The sequence below is a fragment of the Cavenderia fasciculata genome (assembly GCF_000203815.1).
Source record: "Cavenderia fasciculata unplaced genomic scaffold Scf_Dfasci-G-b-143d02.r1-5, whole genome shotgun sequence".
In the NCBI taxonomy this organism is placed as follows: domain Eukaryota; phylum Evosea; class Eumycetozoa; order Acytosteliales; family Cavenderiaceae; genus Cavenderia; species Cavenderia fasciculata.
This window is the reverse complement of record NW_004457713.1, coordinates 129359-153024: the sequence shown is the minus strand read 5'-3', so window position 1 is coordinate 153024 and position 23666 is coordinate 129359. Positions and strand designations below refer to the sequence as shown.

General features: G+C 34.6%; 10 protein-coding genes across 10 annotated transcripts; 5 read left to right on the top strand and 5 right to left on the bottom strand.

The window, feature by feature from the left end:
• Positions 1 to 233: 233 nt before the first annotated feature.
• DFA_02270 (uncharacterized protein) lies at positions 234 to 4849 on the top strand (the record flags this gene model as incomplete). Its single annotated transcript, XM_004366603.1, has 7 exons — positions 234 to 1431; positions 1491 to 1779; positions 2218 to 3670; positions 3748 to 3913; positions 3986 to 4343; positions 4404 to 4701; positions 4778 to 4849. The coding sequence occupies 7 exons, from the start codon at positions 234 to 236 to the stop codon at positions 4847 to 4849; spliced, it is 3834 nt and encodes a 1277-aa protein (XP_004366660.1).
• Positions 4850 to 5049: 200 nt separating this feature from the next.
• On the top strand, positions 5050 to 6714 carry DFA_02269 (uncharacterized protein; the record flags this gene model as incomplete). The annotated part of the gene is made up of 1 exon (XM_004366602.1): positions 5050 to 6714. The coding sequence occupies one exon, from the start codon at positions 5050 to 5052 to the stop codon at positions 6712 to 6714; it is 1665 nt and encodes a 554-aa protein (XP_004366659.1).
• Positions 6715 to 6794: 80 nt separating this feature from the next.
• Positions 6795 to 8955, bottom strand: DFA_02268 (uncharacterized protein; the record flags this gene model as incomplete). The annotated part of the gene is made up of 4 exons (XM_004366601.1): positions 6795 to 6958; positions 7072 to 8457; positions 8542 to 8675; positions 8888 to 8955. The coding sequence occupies 4 exons, from the start codon at positions 8953 to 8955 to the stop codon at positions 6795 to 6797; spliced, it is 1752 nt and encodes a 583-aa protein (XP_004366658.1).
• Positions 8956 to 9034: 79 nt separating this feature from the next.
• Positions 9035 to 11242, top strand: swp1 (dolichyl-diphosphooligosaccharide-protein glycotransferase; the record flags this gene model as incomplete). The annotated part of the gene is made up of 3 exons (XM_004366600.1): positions 9035 to 9038; positions 9162 to 10651; positions 10733 to 11242. The coding sequence occupies 3 exons, from the start codon at positions 9035 to 9037 to the stop codon at positions 11240 to 11242; spliced, it is 2004 nt and encodes a 667-aa protein (XP_004366657.1).
• Positions 11243 to 11600: 358 nt separating this feature from the next.
• On the top strand, positions 11601 to 12357 carry rab18 (Rab GTPase; the record flags this gene model as incomplete). The annotated part of the gene is made up of 3 exons (XM_004366599.1): positions 11601 to 11660; positions 11739 to 11934; positions 12008 to 12357. 3 exons carry the CDS (start codon positions 11601 to 11603, stop codon positions 12355 to 12357), a joined length of 606 nt encoding a protein of 201 aa, XP_004366656.1.
• A 494-nt stretch (positions 12358 to 12851) lies between these two features.
• Positions 12852 to 14228, bottom strand: DFA_02265 (uncharacterized protein; the record flags this gene model as incomplete). The annotated part of the gene is made up of 2 exons (XM_004366598.1): positions 12852 to 13830; positions 13903 to 14228. 2 exons carry the CDS (start codon positions 14226 to 14228, stop codon positions 12852 to 12854), a joined length of 1305 nt encoding a protein of 434 aa, XP_004366655.1.
• A 707-nt stretch (positions 14229 to 14935) lies between these two features.
• DFA_02264 (uncharacterized protein) lies at positions 14936 to 16980 on the top strand (the record flags this gene model as incomplete). The annotated part of the gene is made up of 5 exons (XM_004366597.1): positions 14936 to 15124; positions 15357 to 15554; positions 15949 to 16462; positions 16547 to 16722; positions 16798 to 16980. 5 exons carry the CDS (start codon positions 14936 to 14938, stop codon positions 16978 to 16980), a joined length of 1260 nt encoding a protein of 419 aa, XP_004366654.1.
• Positions 16981 to 17128: 148 nt separating this feature from the next.
• On the bottom strand, positions 17129 to 20364 carry DFA_02263 (uncharacterized protein; the record flags this gene model as incomplete). The annotated part of the gene is made up of 5 exons (XM_004366596.1): positions 17129 to 17549; positions 17622 to 19268; positions 19445 to 19965; positions 19991 to 20133; positions 20211 to 20364. 5 exons carry the CDS (start codon positions 20362 to 20364, stop codon positions 17129 to 17131), a joined length of 2886 nt encoding a protein of 961 aa, XP_004366653.1.
• A 317-nt stretch (positions 20365 to 20681) lies between these two features.
• Positions 20682 to 22204, bottom strand: DFA_02262 (cysteine desulfurase; the record flags this gene model as incomplete). The annotated part of the gene is made up of 3 exons (XM_004366595.1): positions 20682 to 21731; positions 21822 to 21985; positions 22063 to 22204. The coding sequence occupies 3 exons, from the start codon at positions 22202 to 22204 to the stop codon at positions 20682 to 20684; spliced, it is 1356 nt and encodes a 451-aa protein (XP_004366652.1).
• Positions 22205 to 22437: 233 nt separating this feature from the next.
• Positions 22438 to 23398, bottom strand: DFA_02261 (uncharacterized protein; the record flags this gene model as incomplete). Its single annotated transcript, XM_004366594.1, has 3 exons — positions 22438 to 23135; positions 23179 to 23199; positions 23230 to 23398. 3 exons carry the CDS (start codon positions 23396 to 23398, stop codon positions 22438 to 22440), a joined length of 888 nt encoding a protein of 295 aa, XP_004366651.1.
• Between the last annotated feature and the right edge of the window lie 268 nt (positions 23399 to 23666).

The window sequence follows — 23666 nt, the reverse complement described above, 5'->3', positions numbered from 1 at the left end:
CTTTGAAGTTGTTCTCAGGTGAAAAATATAGATAGACTTGTTGTTGATTCATGGTCAAAACCATCGATTCTTACAAACAAGATCATCAAGAGGTTTCATAGGTGGTCAAGTTTTTTTCTACCAAACTCTTAGGTGTTGGCTTTTTGATCGATCATTTTTTTGTATTGTTAGACAATAATCAAACACTTTAAAAGATATACAACCAACATTTGTATTTACTTATCTATTTCAAAATGGGACCCAAAAAGAAATCAAAAAAAGTTATTAAAAAGGTGACTTCAACTACAACAACAGATGATCGAGATTTAAATCATCGAGAAGCATTACCAGTATTGATTCAAAACAAGATTATAGATTTATTGGTGAACGAAAGATCAGAGGTTTTTGAAAAGACATACATTACATTTACAGATGAATTGTATCAACTCGCCAAAGTCAACAAAAGATGGTTTGCATTAATCTCTTCAAGAATCGATCAAGTCAGTGTCAGGGAGCTCACCAATAAGCCATTCAAACCTTCTGGTAGAAAGGTTCATCCATTGATCAAGTTACTCAAAGTTCAACAAAGCGACAAGTACTCAATCATCAGACGTCTCAAATCACTTCTACTAGACATTAAACCAGCCACCACTCAAGAAGAAGCAAATTGCATCAATGAAATGTTTAGAAAGATTGCATTGCAAGAAAAGTTTCCCTTTACATCATCATTGGAACACATCTACTTTCCAACCGGCTGGTGGGACGAATACGATATTGCAGAGGATTTCGAACGCTTTTTCACCGAGGATTACATGAGGAAGTATTCTCGCGGGAGTAAAACGACTGGATTGGGTTTCAAAATGACCAAAATCTTTGCAAACCTTTCCTCAATAACATTGACATTGGACTATGAAACACGAGATGGTTATACGATGCTTGCAATGATTGAAACGATCAAGCAACATATGACACAAGTAAAGAATTTGTCGTGGAGTATTGAGACTGGATCGGATGGTGAAGGATCTGAATATGACAGCTTTGAACCTCTTTGGGATCACTCAACAACCAACTTTAACCTCGAACAACTTTCAATCGATTGTTATGGAATGCAAATGAAACATTTATATAATGTATTTAGAAAAGAATCCAAGTTGATATTTTTCAAAGCTGGTGCTTATCGTGGTAGGGCACAATTGGAAAGTAATGCTGATGATTTGGATATGGCAGTTGAATCAATTAAAACCAATAGTACATTGACAAGTTTGAAATTGGGAAAACTTTATTTAACAAACGATGAAAAGATTAGAATTCAAAAGGCATTGGCATTCAACCAAACCATTACCAATTTATCAATTTGTCAATATCTATTTGGTGTATCACCATCCTCCCCCTCTATTTCAACTGATATTCTAAGTCAATCATTAATTGAATTTAAATATATTGAATTAACAGGTATGTATATAAAAACACCTAGATAAATAACTAAAGAAATTAATTTCTTTTTTTTTTAGATGATTTAAATGTTATCAATTCAATAATAAAGATTATTGAAACAAATAGTCATCCAAATCTTAAATCAATTGGTATCAAAATGGATAAAACAAATGGAGATAAACAACTTGAAGATAGATTTACCAAAGCACTCAAGGCAAATACAACTCTTGATACTTTTAAATTCAAATATCTATATAGCTTTAGAAGACGACCATCAATTGAATTAAGATTACAAGATGTATCCTCCAATAATATTGATGAAAGAATTAACAACTTTTGGAATAGAATCAATAATGGAAGAAGAAAGTGAGTATACTCGTCATTCTGGAAGAAGAACAAGAACATAGTAGATAGCAACGTCAATAAAATGAAGATTTGTACTATTAATAAATAGTATCCAAAATATTTTGTTTATAATTGCAGAAAATGGAATTTAAAGTTACATCGCAGATATATTTGATTCATTCTTTCATAAATAATAGAATATTAGATTCTTTTATATTTTTTTTTGCTTCTCAAAATTAAACTTTATTAATATGATCAAGTTTATAATTTTGTCTTTGGTAACATTATTCTTCTTCTTGTTATTAATATTATTATTATTATTTTTCTTTTTAATTACTTTTTAGCAGTAGGGTGAACCTCTCTCGCAAAACCCTCAAATAAAATAAATATTAAAATCTCTCTCTCTCTCGTTTGATAATTAATGATTCATTCTAGAAGAATAGATTCATAGATAGATAGAGGAGGGAGGATGAGCGACAGTGAATTGAATGATCAAATCATATCATCGATTATAGCAGCATCAGCGTCAACTAAATCATCTTCATCATCGTCAGTGTTACACAACAGCAACAGCAATGTATATGTTCAATCGGATTGCGAGTGTAGCCATGGAGGATACATTGACAAATTGTTAAAGTTGCAACTAGAGACACTCGAGTTTATCGAGTTACCTTCACCTACCAATATATACAGTTTTAGTTATCTCGATGCTCATCAACACTCTGTACTGTCTCCGTCACTTACCAACAGCAACAAGATGTCATCACAACTGATGACAACAACTGTGCCATCACAACTATTGGTTGCAAGTCGTTCGAATCTATTATCAATACACTCTGAAGAGAATCTGCGAAATGGTAGTTTAAATTGGGTGACAAATGAAGTCATCTCTCCACTACACTTTTCACCAAAGCTTAATCCTTTAACCAATAATAATACATCAACGACTAATCTATTGAATTCACCTGGTGGTGGTGGAAACAATACAAATGTCAATAATGTTAGTCCGAATTCAAACAAACCATTATCTCCTCCTCCTATTTCAACAACCTCTTCTACTTCGGCAGCATCAGGATATGTACCATTACAATCACAACCATCACAACAACAAATACAACAACATCTTTCAAGATTACCTCTATCACATAAACACAAGATGCCACCTTTATCATCTATGAAGTCACCATCAGCTCCTAATATTAGTTTACCTGGTAGTGGTGGAGGTGGTGGAGGTGGTGGGACAGCTCAACAAACCAGCGGTCCACAATCATCTGTATCTACCCAAAACCTACTTTCTGTACATGGACCAGGTGCATCATCATCGTCATCTGTCAGTGCAGTATCACCTCTTACTCTATCATCAAATTCTTCTCAACAACAGCAACAACAACAACAACAACAACGTCAACAAGAACAACAACAACAACAACAACAACAATTACAGCAACAACAACAACAACAACAACAACAGATACAACAACAAACACAACAAAAAGAAGATACTATCATATCAGTTGATTCGATTGTTTGTGAAGGTGGAAGATCAGTTCTTGCTATTGCAATCATCTCTGGAGTATTGACTACTCACCGAGCTTGTTTATCATTTTTAACATATGATGATATTATTACACCTCATCAACCATTACAACCACAACCGTCCTCCTCATCTTCATCATCACAACAAACAACGCCACAGAAATCACCTACCAGTCAAACACCCAACCAATCATCACCTCTTTTACAATCATCCAACATTGTCACCAACAACTTGGTCAAAACACAAAATATTTATTTAGATTTTGTACCTTACCAATTAATTCATACTACTTGTAATATTGTTAGTGGCCAAAACAACAAGAATCAACAAGTATTTTTATTATCTGGTAGTGATGAAAAGATTCATTTATATCATGTATGTATCTCACATCAAAATATATATATATATATATATATATATATGTGTGTATTAATTCTAAATTAATTTGTTAGTTAAATGAACATAATGAATATATAGAAGGAGATTTATCAAAATATTTCCCAGAGATGGTTAATTTACCATCATTAGCACTAAAGATTGAAATTGTATATTATTTAAATTATCGACTCGTTGCTATTGGATTTCAATCTGGTTATTTACAATTAACAATTACAAATTGTTTGTATCTTTGTCAATTGACAAAAAAAAAAGAGAATCTTATATTTATTTATTGTTATTTTTTACTTTTAGTGGACAATAATAATGTAACAACGGATTCATATTATTTTGATGGACCAGTTCAAGCAATTTCTATATTTAGTGATAAGAATGATATTCATTTTGATAAATATCAACAACAACAATCAACAACGCCACCAATTATATCATCTCAATCCACCAGCAACGGAAGCAAATTAAAAATGAAATCAACAATTGATTCATCCTATTTAAATGATTTAATTTTAAAAATGAAAGAAGAAAAAGAAAAAGAAAAAGATAATCAAGAAACCAATTATACAAGAGATCAAAACGAACAAGAAGAAGAAGAAGAAGTGCCAAAATTAAATTTATTGGCTGCAAGTGTAATTGGATATGCTATGATATTTAGGTATGTTGAAACAAACAATCAAACACATATAGATTATTAATTACTTTTATTTTTTTAAAGAAATATATTAAATAATCAATTAAAGGAACCAGCTTTATTAGATCATTCAGATTCATTTGACAGTTTAACATGTGTTGAAGTATTTGATATAGATGGAGATGGAGAGAATGAATTGATTATTGGAAGTTATTCAAGAGAGTTGTTGGTCTATAAATACCAGGGTATAGTTGACAAGTATACATTATATGCACATAAACATTTTTCATATCCTATCCTCGGACTCTTAAAATGTAAACTTTTAAATGATTCTTTATATCAATTCATTGTTATTTCAATGTTTGGTATTTATATTATGAGAGTAAGTCATCATCATCATCATCATAAAACATCTAAACTTAAATAATATACTTACTTTTCCTGTATCATATTATTAGTCACCAATCAAACATTTAGAAGATGAAATGAAAGAGAAATTAAAATATTTAAAGGAAATTTTGGAAAATTAAAATAACTCTAAAAGGAATAAATCCATGTTTTATAAATCAAGATTAACCAGATATTGATTGGGCAATATAATCTTAAAAGTGTCCAGATTTAATCACCCACATATTATGTTATTTTTTTCACAAGATGATTGAATGAACAACAACTTTTGTTTTTGTCTCCTTGCCAAAGTTTGTTAACTTTTTTTTTTTGCCCTCTAAAAATGGACAATAACAATAACAACAATAGTAGTAATAGTAATAATAATAGAATAATAATAGAATGTGTACCAAACTTTTCAGAAGGAAGAGATCAAAAGATAATTGATTCAATTGCTAAATCAATATCATCGATTCAAGGATGTCAACTGTTAAATGTTGATCCTGGTGTATCTGCAAATCGAACTGTGTATACATTTGTTGGTACACCCGATCAAGTGGTTGATGCAGCTGTAGCTGCTGCTCGTACTGCTTATAATCTCATAGACATGGCAAAGCATGTTGGGGAACATCCTCGAATCGGATCATTGGATGTGTGTCCCTTTATACCAGTTCGCAATGCAACCATTCAAGATTGTATCGATTGTTCAATTAGATTTAGCGAGAGGGTTGCAACCGAACTCAACGTACCATTGTACCTCTATGAATTCTCATCGACCAAGGGGCCACACAGAAAACAACTACGCCAAATACGATCGGGACAGTATGAAGGATTGGCTGAAAAGATCGTATCAGAGGGTTGGGAACCAGACTATGGACCACGAGAGTTTGTACCGAGGTATGGAGCAACAGTTACTGGTGCAAGAAACTTCCTGATTGCTTATAATATCAATGTCAGTGGAACTAAAGAGCAAGCACAGGAAATAGCTCAGCGAGTTAGATCGTCGGGTCGATGTGAAGGCGAGCCACCGGGCACTCTAAAAATGGTCAAGGCGATTGGATGGTGGATGAACGAATACGACTCGGCACAAGTATCGTTGAATCTAGACGATCACAACGTGACACCTATCCATGTAGTCTATGAAGAGGTCAAGAGACAGGCAGAGTCGATGGGTCTAAAAGCAGGCGGATCAGAGATAATAGGCATGATACCACTAGATGCAATGTTGGCAGCTGCTCAATTTTACATTGAACGTGACAATCTATTTATACTAGACGAACCATCAAAGATTGCATTGGTAATCGATCGTCTTGGATTAAATGCATGCAACAGAATATTTGACCCTGAAAAATGTATAGTAGATTATATGATTAGAAAGAATGACCCGTCATTTGAAAGAATGCCAATACACCAATTTATAGATATGATAGCCTCGAAAAATACAAACCCTGGTGGTGGAAGTGCATCTGCATTGATTGCATCGGTTGGTATTGCTTTGGGATCGATGGTTGGTTGGATGACCTATGGACGAAAGAACTCTTCGACACATCTTGACGACAAGATGAAATCACTGATTCAATCACTCGATCAAATAATGAGACAATTGACACCATACATTGACGAAGACCCAAAAGCATACAACAACTATATCAATCAAGTCAAACAAAACCCAAATCAAATCAATCGACAGGTATTAAATGAAACAGTATTGGTACCTCTAAGAATGATGAGATTAGGTAATCAATGTTGGCCATTGATGGTAGAGATTGCCAATCATGGAAACTTTGCATCTCTACCAGAATGTCAAGTTGGTGCCAAGTCACTTCACTTGGGTATTTGGGGTGCAAGTAGAAATATTTTTGTAAATGTCAACCAAATCAAAGACGACGAATCATTTACCAAACCAATCCTAGATGAAGTAAATGAAATTTTAATATCAAGTAAACAATCTCGTAAATTGGTCCTTGGAATATTAAATCAAAGAATTGAACAAGAACAAGGAAATTAAATAAAAATTAAATAATAATTAGTTTTTAAAATTATTATTTATTATTTATTAAAAGTTTAGTGTTTTTTATATATATATATTTAAATATTTAAAGTATTCTTAATCTTTAGATCTTTAGTAATACGGAAATATTCTTCTACATTGGTTCTCTTTAAATAATCAATCATTGATTTTCTCTGTGATTGTAACAACATGATTCTACGTTTGGCTAGATTATCCTTGTTATTTCTTGCAACATGTGTCTCTAAATAATTAATTTTTTCTGTGAATATAGCAACTAAACATAAAGATAAAGATATTGTTGTTGTTAGATTAGATTTGTTCTTCTATTTCTTTTTTTTTTCTATTTTTTCTTACTTTGAACACTTGAAGAACCAGTATCAGCATGATCATTGCCATACTTTTGAACACAAAGTTTCTTTCTATGTTGATTGATTTCACCTTGAGTAGCGTGTTTAAAGGTGAGGAATTCTTTTAATTTTGGATGAAGGATTTCAGCCTCCTCTTTGGTGACACCGAAACGGTATTGACCACGTAAATCCTCTGGAAGGGTGACCTCGTTGGTAGAAGAGGAGCTTTCAGTGATCAATTGTTCTGGAGCAACAGCTGGATACATCTTGGCGTACCATGATGGGAAGTTGTACCAAACACCCAACTCTGTAAAGAAACCGAGTGGAGTGTGAGAGTAATCGATCCAGTTTCTGATTTTCTTGGGGTAGAGACGATAGTATTTCAAAAAGTCACGTGGGTCCTTGGCTTGTTGTTGCTTTTCGGGTGGTTGGAGGAGATCCAACTCGGGGATGAGAGAGGTGACGGCCATCTCTTCGTCGTCGGAACGTGCCTTGTTGTCGGCGAGCATGAATGGACGGTCGGAAGCTTCCTCTTCGTCGAGGGCGTCTTGAGCGAGACGGAGACGGGCTTCTTGGGCAACTTCGAGACGACGTTGTGACTCGGCCTCTGACAAGGACGATGAGGTGACTGGGAAGAGTTGGGTAGAGGCATTCTCAAAGAGACGATCGAGGTAGTGCATCAAAGTGTCGTTCTTGATCATCGAGAGGATTTCACCTTGGAGTTGGTCGTGTCTGGTGCTACGTGCCAAGACAGTATCGTCTTCTTGGTAGTCCTCGGATTGAGCCAAGTAGTCTACGTCGTCACCAGTCGTCTTTTCAGTATCGACTTGGAAACGTTCGCTCATTGCCTTGCCAAAAGTACTCGAATCCGAGTTATTGTAGACGTCGACCAAATCAACGATATCCATCACAAGACGTAGTTGACGTGAGTAACGAACGTATGGGTGTGCGTCAATATAGTCGCTGTAGATTTCACGGTCACTGCCTTGGAGCAAACTAGTGTCCTTGCCTTGACAACGTTCGACCAAACGTTCGATGGGTTCACCAGCACGTTTGGTAAACTCTTGGTTGACACGATCCAATGTCTTTGCCATCACCTCTTCACTGTCCATACCAAACGATGTCTTGATATCGGCAACCAAAATATTCAAATACTTTCTTCCTTCCTCTGTACGCATCAAAGTCTCTAATTGTTTGGCAGCCTTTGGCATGTTGTCAATGTCATACGATTCGACACCATCTGCAGCCTTTTTAAGTGCATCCTTGTCAAATGATACACCAAATTGCTTTGATAAGAATGCAAAATCTACTGGTTTATCATATTGAAATAAAGAATTCTCTTCTTGTTGATCTATATCTTTTTTTGTTGATGTTGAATAAAATGATTTCATTCCTACAAAAAAGAATAAAAGTAGAATATTAATATCATACTATAGTACAGTACTCTGTCTCTTTTATCTATCTCTCTCTCTTTTACCATTATATCCAAATGATGATGATATCAAACGAGATGATGATGATCTATATAAAGCAGCTCTGCCAAGGTTTGAAAATGTTTGTTTAAGCATCATCTTGAACTCTTTCTCTCTAATTCCTTTTTCCTCTTTCTCTCTATGTGATATATGAAAATAAGAATTGGATGATGATAGATAGATAGATGATTAAAGATCTAGTTTAATCAACTTTAAGAGAGTAGTCTATCAAGGAGTAAAGTGCAATGACAAAACGAAGAATTCATCTGATCGCACTCTCTTCCTTTTGCGCAGACTCACTTAATTTTTTTTTTTTTTTTTTTGACTTTTTTTTTTTTTTTTTGTGATGACAAAGATGGGACTTTTTTGAAGGCAAGACCAAGGCTATCAACTTCACCATCATACATACACCCTTTCATTCAATTCTTTTGTTTGTTGTATATTGTTGTTATTTGAGAGAGTAAAGAAGAATTCAATCAAAACAATAGTAGTTTTAAAATGTGTAAGTTAAAGAGAAAGAGAGAGAGACAGAGAGAGCATTCTTTTCTCTAAAAAAACAAGATAGATTAATTTATTAATATCAAACCATCTATCTCATCTATTTATATTCTTATTATTCTTTTAGCAATCAAAATATATTTATGTTTGACAATATTGATAACATTATTATCAATTAATAATGCAGCACCAATATCATTGACATCGTTATCGACTACATTTGGCGCATCGGATCAACAACAATTGGTCAAGTTTGTGAATGCACAACAACAACAGAATGGATTGTTTAATGGATTGTTGCGTGACACATTCTATGCAGTTGGAGCACTCTCTCGTTTGGGTTTGAAGCCCGAACGTCAAGATGCTGTCTGTCAGGCCGTCAGAGGTGCCATTGCCAAGGACACCGACATCACATCACTCTACTATGCCGTCTCTACATTGTCTGACCTCAAGTGTTTGTCAGGCAACAACAAGTTGGTTCAAGACAATGAATTGACTAGTTTGGTCGCCCGTTCAATCGAGTCTGGTTCACTTGATGAATTGGCCGCTGCCGTCAACGTCCTCTTTGCCTTGGCCGATGCCAAGCAAGTTGAGAGTGACCCTGCCCAACTCGCTCAAATTGCCAAGGCTATCCTCGCACTCGAAGAGACTGACGGCACATTTAGATCGCGTCTCTCTGACGACAAGCGTACTGGCACCCTTGCCAATACCGCCACCGCCCACTTTGTCCTTGCCCGTCTTGCCCATCGTCTCAAGGACGCCAAGATCGCATCTGAACGTCCCGTAAAGAATATCCTCTCCATGTCGAGCGAGAGTACCCGTGAGACACTCGGATTTGAAGACCTCCAAACCACCGCCACCCTCCTCCGCGGTCTCGTCTCCTTGTCGAGTGCCAACGGTGGCCAAGGCTCCACTATCGAGGCATCAACCATTGTCCGTGTCGCACACTACCTCTTGCACTTTAAGAACGTCAACTCGTTGGCCGACGCCTACTACCTCTTGATCGGTCTCAAATCCGTTCAAAAGAACAATATCGGACAACCCATCGCCGTCGAACTCGAGCAATCAGTCTTCCCAACCGCTCCAGTCTCCTCACTTGTCGTCTCTGTACGCGACATCTTTGGCACTGCCGTCGAGTCTACTGCCACCCTCTCCAACCTTGCTCTCTCCTCTGCCCGTCAAACCTCACTCCTCTCGGCCAAGGAAATGACCGCCACCTCGCGTCCAGGTCAATACAAGCTCGATGTTGACAAGCTCAAGATTGGCTCGTACATTGTCGACATCAAGGTTGCACCAAAGGACACCAACTACAACACTGTCTCTGCCAACCTCTTGATCACCGTCACTGGCTCCATCTCGGTCGATGACTTTAAGCTCTCTGTTGCCGACAACAAGGACGCTTTGGCCGGTAGCAAGTTGACCTATGAAGTTGCCTATGGAAAGAAACTCTCCCAAGTCGTCAACGTTCCACAAAACAAGGTCGCCCGTGTTTTCTTCCGTGTCACCTCTTCCTCTGAATCTTTTGCCGCTCAACAAGTTGGTGTTAGATTCTTTTCACCATCTGTCGATGTTGTCATCCCAGCTACTTATTCAGTTGATGCTTATTCAGTTATTGTTGTAAGTAAAATTAAAAATAGAAGAGTAGATAGATAGATAGAGAGATATTAATATTTTATATTGTTTTATATTTGTGTTTAGACAAAGGAAATTGGTAAATCATTAAAATATCAAACTGGAAACTATCAAATTGAGATTATTATTGGAGATTCATCTATTACACCACTTGTTTGGAACGCTGGTGAGATTTCATTCAACTTTAGTCAAGCTGCTCAACCATTGTCACGTTATCCAGAACACCAACCAATTGAATACACTTTCCGTGCCGATCCAGCTGCTCCAAAGCAAGTGATTACTCAAGTCTTTTCATTGTTGGTCATTGCTCCAACTGCCATCTTTGTCGTCGGTTGTTTGTTCATTGGCATCAACTTTGGAAAGATGCCAGGTGGTATGGGATTCATCTACACTGTCGCTTTTGTTGGTTGCATGGTTGCCTGCACTGGCTTGATTGTCAAGTACTGGTTATCCCTCACCTTGGACGTTACCCTTCGTTACTTGGCTGTACTTTTAATCCCAACCATCTTCTTTGGTCAAAAGTCTTTATCTGCTTTTGCTACCGATCGTTTATTATCAACAAAGAAAAATAATTAATCAACTAATCAATTAATTAAAGATAGATAGAAATGCCAAATAAATAAAAACACTATACAAATCTAAAAAAAAAAAAAAAAGAAAAAGTAATACCAATAATCAATTTTGTTTGAACAGTCACCACCACACCTCCCAAAGACAAAACATAATAATATTTGTTTTTATTAATTTAATTTTCTTTTTCATGTTTTCTCTCTTTTTGTCGACTTGCCGTTTTAGGTAAACAAACTTTTACTTTTATCTTTTTTTTTAATTAATATCACATTCACATTTTATATATAACAATTAACACTTAATTGATATATAAATATATACATAGACAAACAACAAACAAACATTATATATATAGCAGAGAAGGATGGAACAAAACATTCCACAATATAAAATATTATTAATCGGTGATAGTGATGTCGGCAAGGTAAGAAGAGAACAACATAGTATAGTCATATATTTATATTAACTCTTTATAATACAATACAAAATTTACATACAATAGACATCAATTGTAAAAAGATTCTCTGATGATATATTTGATGAAGATTTATTATGTACTATAGGTGTAGAGTATAAAGTAAAGACATTAAAGGTAGACGATAAAGAGGTTACTTTTAATATTTGGGATACTGCAGGTCAAGAGAAATTTAGAGCATTAATCAGTTCATATTATCGTGGAGCACATGGAATCATCCTAAGTAACTATCTATCACTATAGTCACAAACGAGAGAACCTCATATGACTCATTTACTTTTTTTTTTTTATTATAGCATATGATGTAACAAAGAGAGAGACATTTAAGAATCTTCAATATTGGTTAAATGAAATTGAAACCTTTTCAACTAGATCAAATGTTGTAAAGTTATTGGTTGGTAACAAGATTGATAAGGAAAATAGAGAGGTTACAAGAGAAGAGGGATTGGAATTTGCACGTAGCAAAGCAATGTTGTTTATCGAGTGTAGCGCAAAGACTAAAGTTGGCATTCAACAAGCTTTTGAGGAACTTGCTCACAAAATTCTCGAAACACCAGATGAAGAACCTCAAAAGAAAAAGAAATCTACAAACCTCGTTCAACCTGATGAACAAGATCAAAATATGGATTCTTATTGTAGATGTTAAGATAATAATAATACTACTACTACTACTACTATAGATAGTAACAACAATATAATATAACGAGGAGTTTATTTTCAACATTTATCATTCCATTTTTACAACAACGAGTATATATAACCTTGGTTTTATATATAAAGAGAAAATTAATACAATCAACAATACGAAACGAATCCATCAATCCACCAATCCATCAATCCATCAATTCACCAATCACAATTCACAAAAACATCTGTTGGCATAACAAGCCGCCACCCACAACAAACAAACAAACAAAACCTTTATATCCAGCAGCAACAACAACAAGCAGCAAAGTAAACTGCAAATACTAATAATTGTATATTTTTTCATCACCTTCAATCCCCTTTAAACAAATTTTATAAATAATAATAAGAATAAAAAAATGGATGGAAATACTCTTTTATTTTTGTTTCCTCTTTTTCTTTATCTCGTCAAGTCGACAAAATTTTGTCAAGAATACATTTATTTTAGTTTTAGTTTTATAGTAATAATAATAATGATAATAATGATAACAAGGATACTTTGGAGATAGTTGAGGCAGAACCAGTTATTCTCCATTGAATACATTCATCAGTATAGATATTACAATTAGAGTTACCAAACTTGTTCAACTGACATGCTTCAATCATATTGCAATGTTTCTCTGCACAGTATGCCATGAGACAGGATGATGGTGCAGGGTTGACAGTCTTACATTCATGGGAGTACAGACATACTCGCAGGGCATAGATGGCTTGTTGACAGATATTGTGTTGTTGTCCACCACGGTAAGGATTAATGTAACATGTTCCAGTGCTGTTTGCAGTGCCAAGCAATTGGTCACAATAACAGGTCTCTGTCGATTTGCAAGACACTGCAGCACCTGTACAGTCACCTACGGTCTGTTCAGGAGCTCTCACACACTTGAATGTCGTCTCGTCACAGATTAGGTTGTCTTGCATCTTGCATGTAGAGTAGGTGTCAATGTGTGTACAATTCTCTCCAATGCCACCACTAAAGATTTTAGTGCACTTCTTTTCATTGTTGCTATCGGCTACACATTGGGTGTACTTTTTACAGACACCGTCACGATTGCAAACATGTCCTTCATCCTTTTGAACTTGACAGTTACCGTGTGAACTGTCAGGTGCAATGTTACAATAACGATGATAGTCACATTCATAGTCTTGTGTACATCTGTCAACTCTCCATTTACAAAATAGATTGTAACAGTGCAGACCGTCAAGACATTGACTATCATCCAAACAATGATCATTGTATGCACCATATTGATATTCTTGGCATGTATAATCTCCAGCATTATTACCACCACCACTACGACAAGTCAAATATTGGAAACATGGAGTTCCAGTTGGATCAGTCGAACACTTTTCATATCTCATTGCTGCTTGTAAACAAACATTTTGTTGGGAACAATATAATCCTCTATTACATGTTAATGCTTTTGTATCATTTGTCCTAAAGAAAGAAAGAAATAATTTTTTTTTTTGTTAGATTGATTTTAAAATTAATAACACTCTAGATAATTACTGTCTATAATAATGATCGGCTGTACAAGAATCACCAAGTCCAGAACAAGTCTTTTCAGCTGTACATTGACCAGCAGCATTTACAACTTCAATATTGTAAATGAGATAGGCAATCACCAAAATAATATAAATAGTTGAAGGAGAACTAAAATATTTTATTCCTCCGCTATTACTTTTTCTATTATTACTATTATTATTTTGTTGTTGTTGTCGGAAACATCTACTACCAAAATTATTATTATTACTATTATATTTTAGGTTTTCATTTTTACTATTAATAATTCCACCATTTATAAATATCCTTGATAAATTAACCATTCTTGACATTAATTTAAATTGATTTCTAAAATCTTTTTAGAATTATAAATCTTTCTCTCTCTCTATATATATATATTAGTCAATATATTTACAAAAAAAAAGTAGATAACAGATACCAATCCTAGCCATAGATAGATAAAAGGCAACATCAAGGAAAACCAAACTACAAGTAAAATTTCCATATATACCACACGCAACCACTTTCGTTGACATTAATTATTTTTTGATTATTTCTCTCTGTTTTGTAGTCAACACCCCACTCCACTCATTGTAATAAAATCTCTATTTTTATTCAAACACCAAAGTTGTATTATTTTATTTAATTATATTGACGACATTGTGAATTGGAATTGAAACAACAACAACTCGAGTTTTTCTCCTACCAACTCATTGGATAGAAGAATTTAATGGAGGGAAGGTTCAAACCTATTTTGGCGGTTCATCCCCAATCCCGAAAGGTAGGTCCTCATGACGATTGTTGAAGATCATCGACTTTTTTTGAAACGCCAACTTTTTGCCCACCTGCGTGCCACGACATTTGGGTGGTTTCAATTTTTTAAATCACAAGGTAGGGCTCTTCTCATCGAAAGATCTATTCAAAACTCCTAATTGATCTGTCCTCCTCGGAGAAAGATATTTATAACTTCTAGGAGAGAGGATGGAAAGGAGGATCCTCCTAGCGATCAATATTTTTTTTCTTATTCTCTTCATAATTGATGACGGCTTGCTTTGTGATCACAAAGTTAAAAGGTTGTGGCATTATTGACATTGTTGATCAATTATCGAAAATGAATAGAGAGAACCTTAAACATATATTTAAAGATAGATTAGGTTTGGTTATCAATTCCAATTTGGATGATATCAAATTAACAGAGAATGAAAGAAACCAACTATTACCAATCGATGTAAGTATAGATTCAAATATTATTCATTTTGTATTATTATATTTATTTCTTTTTTATTCTTTTTAATCCCCCTACTATAGGGTCAAATGAGCAAATATATTATTTGGAGAAGATGGATGTTATTGATTGCTGTTCTACCTGCCTTTATAGCTCTTGGTACGTATTTGACAATTGAAAATTAATATCAAGAATTATTTTTTTAATATCATTTTGATCATACTTAGCATTACAGATTACAATGTCAGTAGAATCATTCAGATGGAATAGTGTTCAACCAGGGGATAAAAAAGCAAGTAATAGCGGAGGTGGAGGAGGTACCGCTTCCAATATTGTAATGCATGACGATTTATCTCAAATGGATTCTATTGGAATTTTCAAGAATTTTAGTAATATTGAATCTGCCCAGCTTGGTACTACCTTGGAATGTGATGTATGCGAGTTTTGTTATGATTGTCCAGACTGCGAAGGGTGTGAAGGCTTTTGCGAAGAGTGCACCGACTGTTATGATTGCCCAAACTGCCAAGAGTGTATTGTCTGCGATTCTGATTGTGGTGATAACTGTCCCGATCAGTGTTATCAGGAAACATACACCAACGATGAAATCTATGAAGAAAACTTTGGTCTCAACAAGCTAAACCATTTTGACAAGAAACAAAATACCAAAAGATTTGTTTTTGCATGTAATGTAGTAAGTTTGGTCATTTCTGCCCTAACTTGTGTATTTTATGTTCTATCTTTGTATCATTGGAAGGTAAATTATAAAAAGAAAAAAACAAAACAAATATAAATTTTAAATATTAATATTTACCTTTATTTTTTATTAGAGATTCCATCGATCGGCCAAATTATTATTGATATCATGGATTACATCATTTACTTTACCATTTTTAATCAATATTCTACCAATTGCCGCACTGATTTTCCATAATGCTCCACCTTTAAATGATGATGCTGTACCAAGTTTCGAATATATTACTTCGATCATATCGGTAAGATTGCTATTTGCAATTGAATCCTATATGAAATTATCGCCAGCTGTACTTGCCATTCTTCCTGCATTGGCCAAAGGTTGTACTTCGATAAAGACTCTGTTGCCACAGTCCCCAGTTCTTGGTTTCCTCATCAAAGGACTACGTCTTATTAGTGTTCCCATCATGCTTGGCCCAATTATCTTTTTCTACCAAATCGTTTGTGACTTTATAGTATTTGTTGCCATTATTCTCTTTATCGTAGCCAATATGGTATTTATCATCGTACCATTCAAAGGTTTAAATATTACAAAACCCTTTAAAAGTGGTAAAGAAGTTGCAGAACGTTTAAAAACAATAAGTAGAATATGTATGTATTATAATATAAATGAAAGATTAATAACTACCTCATTTAAACTAAATATTAATTAATTAATTCTTCCTTTTTGTAAAGCTATGGCTTTTTATATACTTGCAGGATTATGTTTAATTGGCTATTTTTTGAACTTGGCCTTTACCTTTATTGGTCAAGACAGGTTGGCAAGAATTAAATGGAGTAGTTTAACAAACTTTATACCTTTCCCAAATCCAGTGTCCTTGGCTAAATTTGTATTTGATTTCTTAGTAAAGGTATGTTTGATTGGAAGTTTGAGCTAAAATGTAATTTTAAATAATTAACAATATTATCTATCTACTCTACTCTAGTACTTTATAGCATCAGTTACATTTTGTGATTTAATGTTATGGATTCTTCAAAAGATTCACATCTACACAAGAGATTACCAAGACTTGATGGGTACCTATAATGATGTAATGGAAAACTCATTATATAAAGTAATGCCAAAGACCAAAAAATCATCAACTCGCCAAATGGTTGAAATCAAATAACTCTATTTTATATATATATATATTTATATATGTAATAATATAGATGTAACTTTTCATTATACATGTATCATTGTTTAAACAATAAATAAATACTTTTTGTTTTTTTTTTTTTTTAAAAATATATTTATTTCTATTATTTCTATTTATTTTATTTATTTAAAATGGATTTATTCTTTTTACCAATCTTTCTTCTAGCAATGTTTGGATTAATCTTTCCATAACCAACCTTTACATCATTACCTGGATTGGATCCAAGAATAGTTTCAAAACGTTCGAGGTCACCCGACTCCATAGCCTTTTCCAACTTTCTTTCATGAGCACGTTTACGGTAAAAGAGGCCAGTAGCCTTCATACGATGAATATATTGTTCCTCGGACAAGACAATATCAGAATGTCTTTGTCCACCCTTCATCTTTGGAATGCTATACTTTTTACCACGAAGGTTATATTGTCTACCAGACCCCTTACCAACGGTAACATTACCATTACGATCTATATATTTCATAGCCTTTACCAATGTTTTATTTCCACAATGTGGGCACCACATTCTCTTCATATCAATTGTTGTCCTAAAAAGAAAAAGAAATAGAAACAATTAATATATTGATATTGCCTTCAATTTAGCTATTTTTCCAACTTACTTTAAACAAGAGAAACATTTTAATACGAATTGACTAACTTGTTTGATAGCCATACCATTGACGGTAAAGAGATGGAGACCCATTTGAAGCATAACATTTTGCATTGGGAAATCGGAAGTGATCAAAGCAACTGGAACATGTTTCTTTTCAGTCTTTGAATTCTCATCGGCAGCCAATTTATCACGAATATTGTCTTCGGTGATCCAACCATCTTCACCATCCATATCGATACCCTTTTGCTTATTTCTTCTCTTTTCTTCCTCTTCTTTTAATTTTTGTAACTTTAATTGTTCGAGGATGGCTCTACCATCGACGATTGGTTTATCCTCTGTCAATTCATCCAAATTAACCATTAAACTATTCTTTTTCTTATTCTTTTTGTTTGTTTGTTCTTGGTTGTTGTTGGTATTATTATATAAAGAAGCTGATGATGGTGTTTCAATTGGTTTATCAGTTTGATGTTTATGTTGATGATCATGTCCATCATGTCCATGATCACAACATTCATCAACTTTAACTAATTCTTCGGCAACAGCAGCAACAACAACTGGAGCCTTCTTTTTCTTATTCTTGTTTTTCTTTTTCTTTTTCTTTTTGTCAACACTGTCTCCAGTAGTGGCAGCAGCAGTAGTATTATCTGTTGTGGTGGTTGTTGTTGTTGTTGATGATGTTACATTATTATCTTGTTTCTTTTCTTCTACGACTGGTTTTGGTGGAACGATGATTAATTTCTTCTTTCTATTTGCATTGCTACGAGTATCAGAAATGATGAATACTGGTTCACCATTGTTGTTGTTATCGTCGGTAGTAGTTGTAGTAGTAGTAGTGGTAGTTGATTTCTTGTTGTCACCATCTTGTAACATTTGATCTGGTCTCTTTCCAACACCATGTGCATTGACTTGGAGTGGTAATGGTTCGGTACGGAGTGGGACGGCCTTGTCATATTGACAGTGAAGAGTGTGGGCAAGGGCAAGAACCTTGAGATCGACCGCCGACAACGATGGATAGTCACCAGTCAACTTTGAAAACTCCAAGACAGCCTTGACCGATTGGGGAGTAGGTTCCTTGGTTTTGATTTCGTATGGAAGAGAGGCTAAAAAATCGACTGAACGTTTGTCCTTGACTTCGTCTATAACCTCTTCAATGGTCCACAATACTCTTGCGAGTGAATCGAATCTGGTCGCTTGAATGATAGCGTTGGTATCAATGACTAGATGAGATGCTGTTCTCTTTGCATGTGAAAGTGTCATTGTCTCTTGTTCCTCTTCTTCCTCTCCTTCTTCACCTTCTTCTCCTTCAATATCTTCACCGTCGATCCATTCTCCTTCATCTTGGTCGTTGCCAGCAGCAGTCTTTTTATCAGACTCAATCTTGAGATTCATTGCCATTAATTCAGCAAGGGTTGGACCAGCAGGTCTAGCAGCTGGTGCAGGAGCTGGAGCTGGTGCAAGTTGTCTTCTACTTCCAAATGGGTCGTTGACATTTGATGATAATCTATTCAACTCTTCCATTTGTTCTTCGGTCATCTCTTCATAGTCTTCATCATCTTCCTCATCTCCCGATGTTGATTGATAATCTACATCTTCTTCATCATCTTGAAATGTTGCTTCTCTATTCTCTTTAGTCATATCTCTCTCTTCTCTCTCTCTAATAAAGATATAATTTAAATGTGAATACAATAAGAGAAAGGAACCTTGGCTCATACAAATCAAATTGTCGTTCGTTTGAGAAAAAAAGAGAAAAAAGCCGAACGAGTAATTTTTTACCCACCCAAAACGGGGAAGACAAACAACAAAATGTGTGTGTTTATTTAATATGTTTACTTTTTAAAAGTCCACCAAGTTTCAGCAAAGTAAGGATAATCAAATGATTCTTTATCTTTGTATTCTGGTAGAGCGTCAATGGCAGCATAGACTTCATCCATCATTTGTTTCTTCTTTTCGTCAGAGAATAGAGAAATGTAAGAGATGGAAAAGATTCTATCTCTAAGACTGTCACGGTTGAAATGTGGTAGCATTGGGAATGGTTTCTTGCAGTTTAATGGTAGATTGATGAGTGACTTTGTTTGTTCACTTGGACTAGTAAAGAGATTCAACCACTTGTAAGCACGGAATTGTGGTGTACAGCCATCATAGTACTTTTCGTGAAAGATATCGGTAGTGGCTTTAACCAATGGATATGAGGTATCTGCTTCACACCATACAAAGATTAATGGTGCACCTGGTTTGAGTACACGTACCATCTCTTTGATGGCATCATCATTGGCAAACCAATGGAATGCTTGTGATGCAAATAATGCATCGACAGAGTTATTCGGCCAATGGGATCGATGTAGCTGTACCATCTAATACCTTGAATTGTTTCTTTACTTTAACTTGTTGATCCTCTGTATTATCAATAACCGATTGTAATATCTGTGAACAAGCATCTCTAAAATCGGGACTTGGTTCAACACATGTAATATTATTAAATCCACCATAACTAAACATTAGTTCTGTAAATTTACCAGTACCTAAATAAAAAGTAGATAGGACGAGTCAGTTGTTTGCTATATATTCAACCATCTTTTTTTTTTAGAAAGACACATACCAGAAGCTAAATCAACGATATTAGCATCGTGGTCAATATTAAAGTTTGAGTTGATAAAGTCAACAAGTTCAACAGGTAATGTTGGTCTACCCTTTAAATAAGAATCTGTTGTTTTCTTATTATGATATCCTAATGCTGATGCATGTAATGTCATTATTTGTTTGGTTATCTAATTTTAATTTAGAAAAAGAATGATGAAAATGTTAAATTTATAAAGCCTTAAATAGATACTGTTTTTGAAGGCAAGGCGGAAAATCTAAAGTCGTAAACCGTGCCGAAAAACGACAATTTAATTAAATTAATTTGGGTACTTGCCACCACCTAATCCTTATGGCTCATTCACCGATCCATTAACAGATCTATTTAGACTTTTTAAACAAACAATCAAATATATATATATCCATCCATCATTCCTCTTAGTTTTTAAAAATAACTATTATTATTATTTATTTGTTTTTCTTTTATTTTTTTTTAATGTTGACTCCATTCAATAGTTTTCAAATCAATACCTTCTTGAACCATTTCCCAAAGTGGAGACATATCTCTTAGACGTTGAACTTGTTTTGAAAGTAATTCGATAGTGTAATCAATTTCCTTGACGGTAGTGAAACGGCCAATACCAAAACGAATCGAAGAGTGGGCCATATCTTCTTCGAGACCGAGTGAACGCAATACATAGGATGGTTCGAGAGAGGCAGATGTACAGGCACTACCACTAGAGCATGCGACATCCTTGATGGCCATCAACAAACTCTCACCCTCGACATAGGAAAACGAGATATTCAAATTGCCATAGTAACGAAGCTCCTCGTCACCATTGATCTTGACGTGTGTAATATTGGCAGTGATACCAGCCAAAAGACGGTCATAGAGGAACTTGATCCACTTTTTATCACGTTCCATCTCGTCCATTGCAATTTGACATGCCTTTCCAAACCCAGTGATCAATGTCGATGGGAGGGTACCTGAACGGATACCACGTTCTTGTCCACCACCACTAATGATTGACTCGACTCTAACACGTGGACGACGACGGAGGTAGAGGGCACCAATACCCTTTGGTCCGTACAACTTGTGTCCAGATATAGACAAGAGGTCAATGTTCATCTCGTTGACGTCCATCTTGATCTTGCCGACAGCTTGAGCTGCATCAGTGTGGAAAAAGGTACCCTTCTTTTTGCAGATGGCACCAATCTCTTTGAGTGGTTGAATGACACCGATTTCATTGTTGACGGCCATGATACTGACCAAACTAGTTTGTGGTGTAATTGCATTTTCAAGTTCCTCCAAATCAATGATACCGTTTTGTTTCACCTTTAGATAGGTTACCTCGAATCCTTCAGTCTCTAAATGACGACATGAATCCAATACACATTTATGATCAGTCTCTGTAGTGATGATATGATTCTTTTTCTCCTTGTAGAATCTTGCAACACCTTTAATTGCTATATTATTTGATTCAGTTGCACCTGATGTAAATATAATCTCTTTTGGATCTGCTTTAATTGTCTTTGATACTTGCTATAAATAAAATAAAAAGTAAGTAAGTAAGTGTACGTGAAAGAGTGATATGTTATTCTACTTTGTCTTCTTTATCTTTCTACTACATACTTCTCTTGCATTTTCTACATAATCATTTGAAGTCCAACCATATTGATGAGTCTTTGAATGAGGATTACCATAACTCTCAGTATATAAAGGTAACATTGCATCTAATACTCTTGGATCTATTGGTGTAGTTGCTTGCATATCTAAATAAATTGGTTGAACCATTTCTACATTAAAGTAATAATAATAGAGAATATATAAGTAAACTAACTATAGTTTGTGTGTATCTTTGTTTTTCACTTACCAGCAGCATTAGAAGGAGTAGAAAGGGTAGCATATTGTCTCTTTGTGATGAATGATGATTTATTTACATGGCTACACAATGCAGCAGAGTTGATATTTCTTGAAGAGATACCAACTAGACTCTTTACTGTATTCTTTATCATCTTTTATCTATCTCTCTCTTTTTAAACTACAAATTGTATAAAGCAAAGAATGTGTAGTTGGAAGAATGGGTATGGGGGATGGTCTTGTTCTAAAGATCTGAACTCATGTGACTAATAATGATGAGACTCGACTTGCTCCCGATTTTTTTTAAATTCTTTTTTTTTATTTTTTTTATTAATTAATTAATTGGGCAGGTAATATTAATACTACCTACTTTTTACTTTTACTTTTGTTACTTTTTAGTAGTAAAATAAATTTCAACACGATAAGGACAATCAAATGATTCTTTATCTTTGTAATCTTTTAAAGTGTCAATGACATTTAGAATATCTTTTTTCAATTCTTGTTTGCGGTCATCTGACAGTAGAGATATAAAAGAGATAGAATAGATACGTGCTAGAAGAGTGTCTCTGGTAAGATGATGGTTCATCTTGAATGTCTTGTCACTACCCAATGGTAGATTGATGAGTGACTTTGTTTGTTCACTTGGTTGCTCAAATACCTTAATCCATTCATACGACCGGAATTGTGGATTTGGGTCGTCGAGATTAGCATACTTGACTCGATAGATATCAGTGGTAGCTTTAACCATTGGGTTGCTTAGATCCGCTTCACACCACACCAAGATTAATGGTGCACCTGGTTTGAGTACACGTACCATCTCTTTGATGGCATCATCATTGGCAAACCAATGGAATGCTTGTGATGCAAATAATGCATCAACAGAGTTATCGGCCAATGGTATCGATATAGCTGTACCATCTAATACCTTGAATTGTTTCTTTTCTCTTGTATCTTGATCCTCTGTATTATCAATAATCGATTGTAATATTTGTGAACAAGCATCTCTAAAATCAGCACTTGGTTCAACACAAGTAATATTATTAAATCCGCCATACCCAAATAATAATTCTGTAAATTTACCAGTTCCTACATGAGTGTATCATTCAACAATAGATAGAGTCAATGTTACCTTTTTGTTGTAATTTTAAAACTATATAATATATATATATGTTAAACATACCAGATGCCAAATCAACAATGATATTATTTTCTTTTAGATTAAACTTGTTCTTTATAAAATCAATAGTCTCTAATGGAAGACTTGGTCTACCTTTAACATAGGTTTGAGCTGAATTGTTTTGAAATCCAAGTGCTGTTTTATGTACTCCTGGTTGTAATGATGATGACATTATTTAATTAAACAAATATGAAAATGAAACTACTTCTACTTTAAATTCATGTCTTTATTCTAAAATTTCACAAGATATTTTGATTTGTTTGGGATGATTTTATTATTCTTGTTTAATTTGATGAGGAGGAGTAGTAGAAGAAGAACTTTTGGTTTTTGGATTGATGGTGGTCGCATCATGTGACTTTTGGTTTATCTAAAAAATAGAGAGAAGAATAAAAAATGGGGATTGGATTTCTATTATTATTATTCTTGTTCTTTGTTTTTTT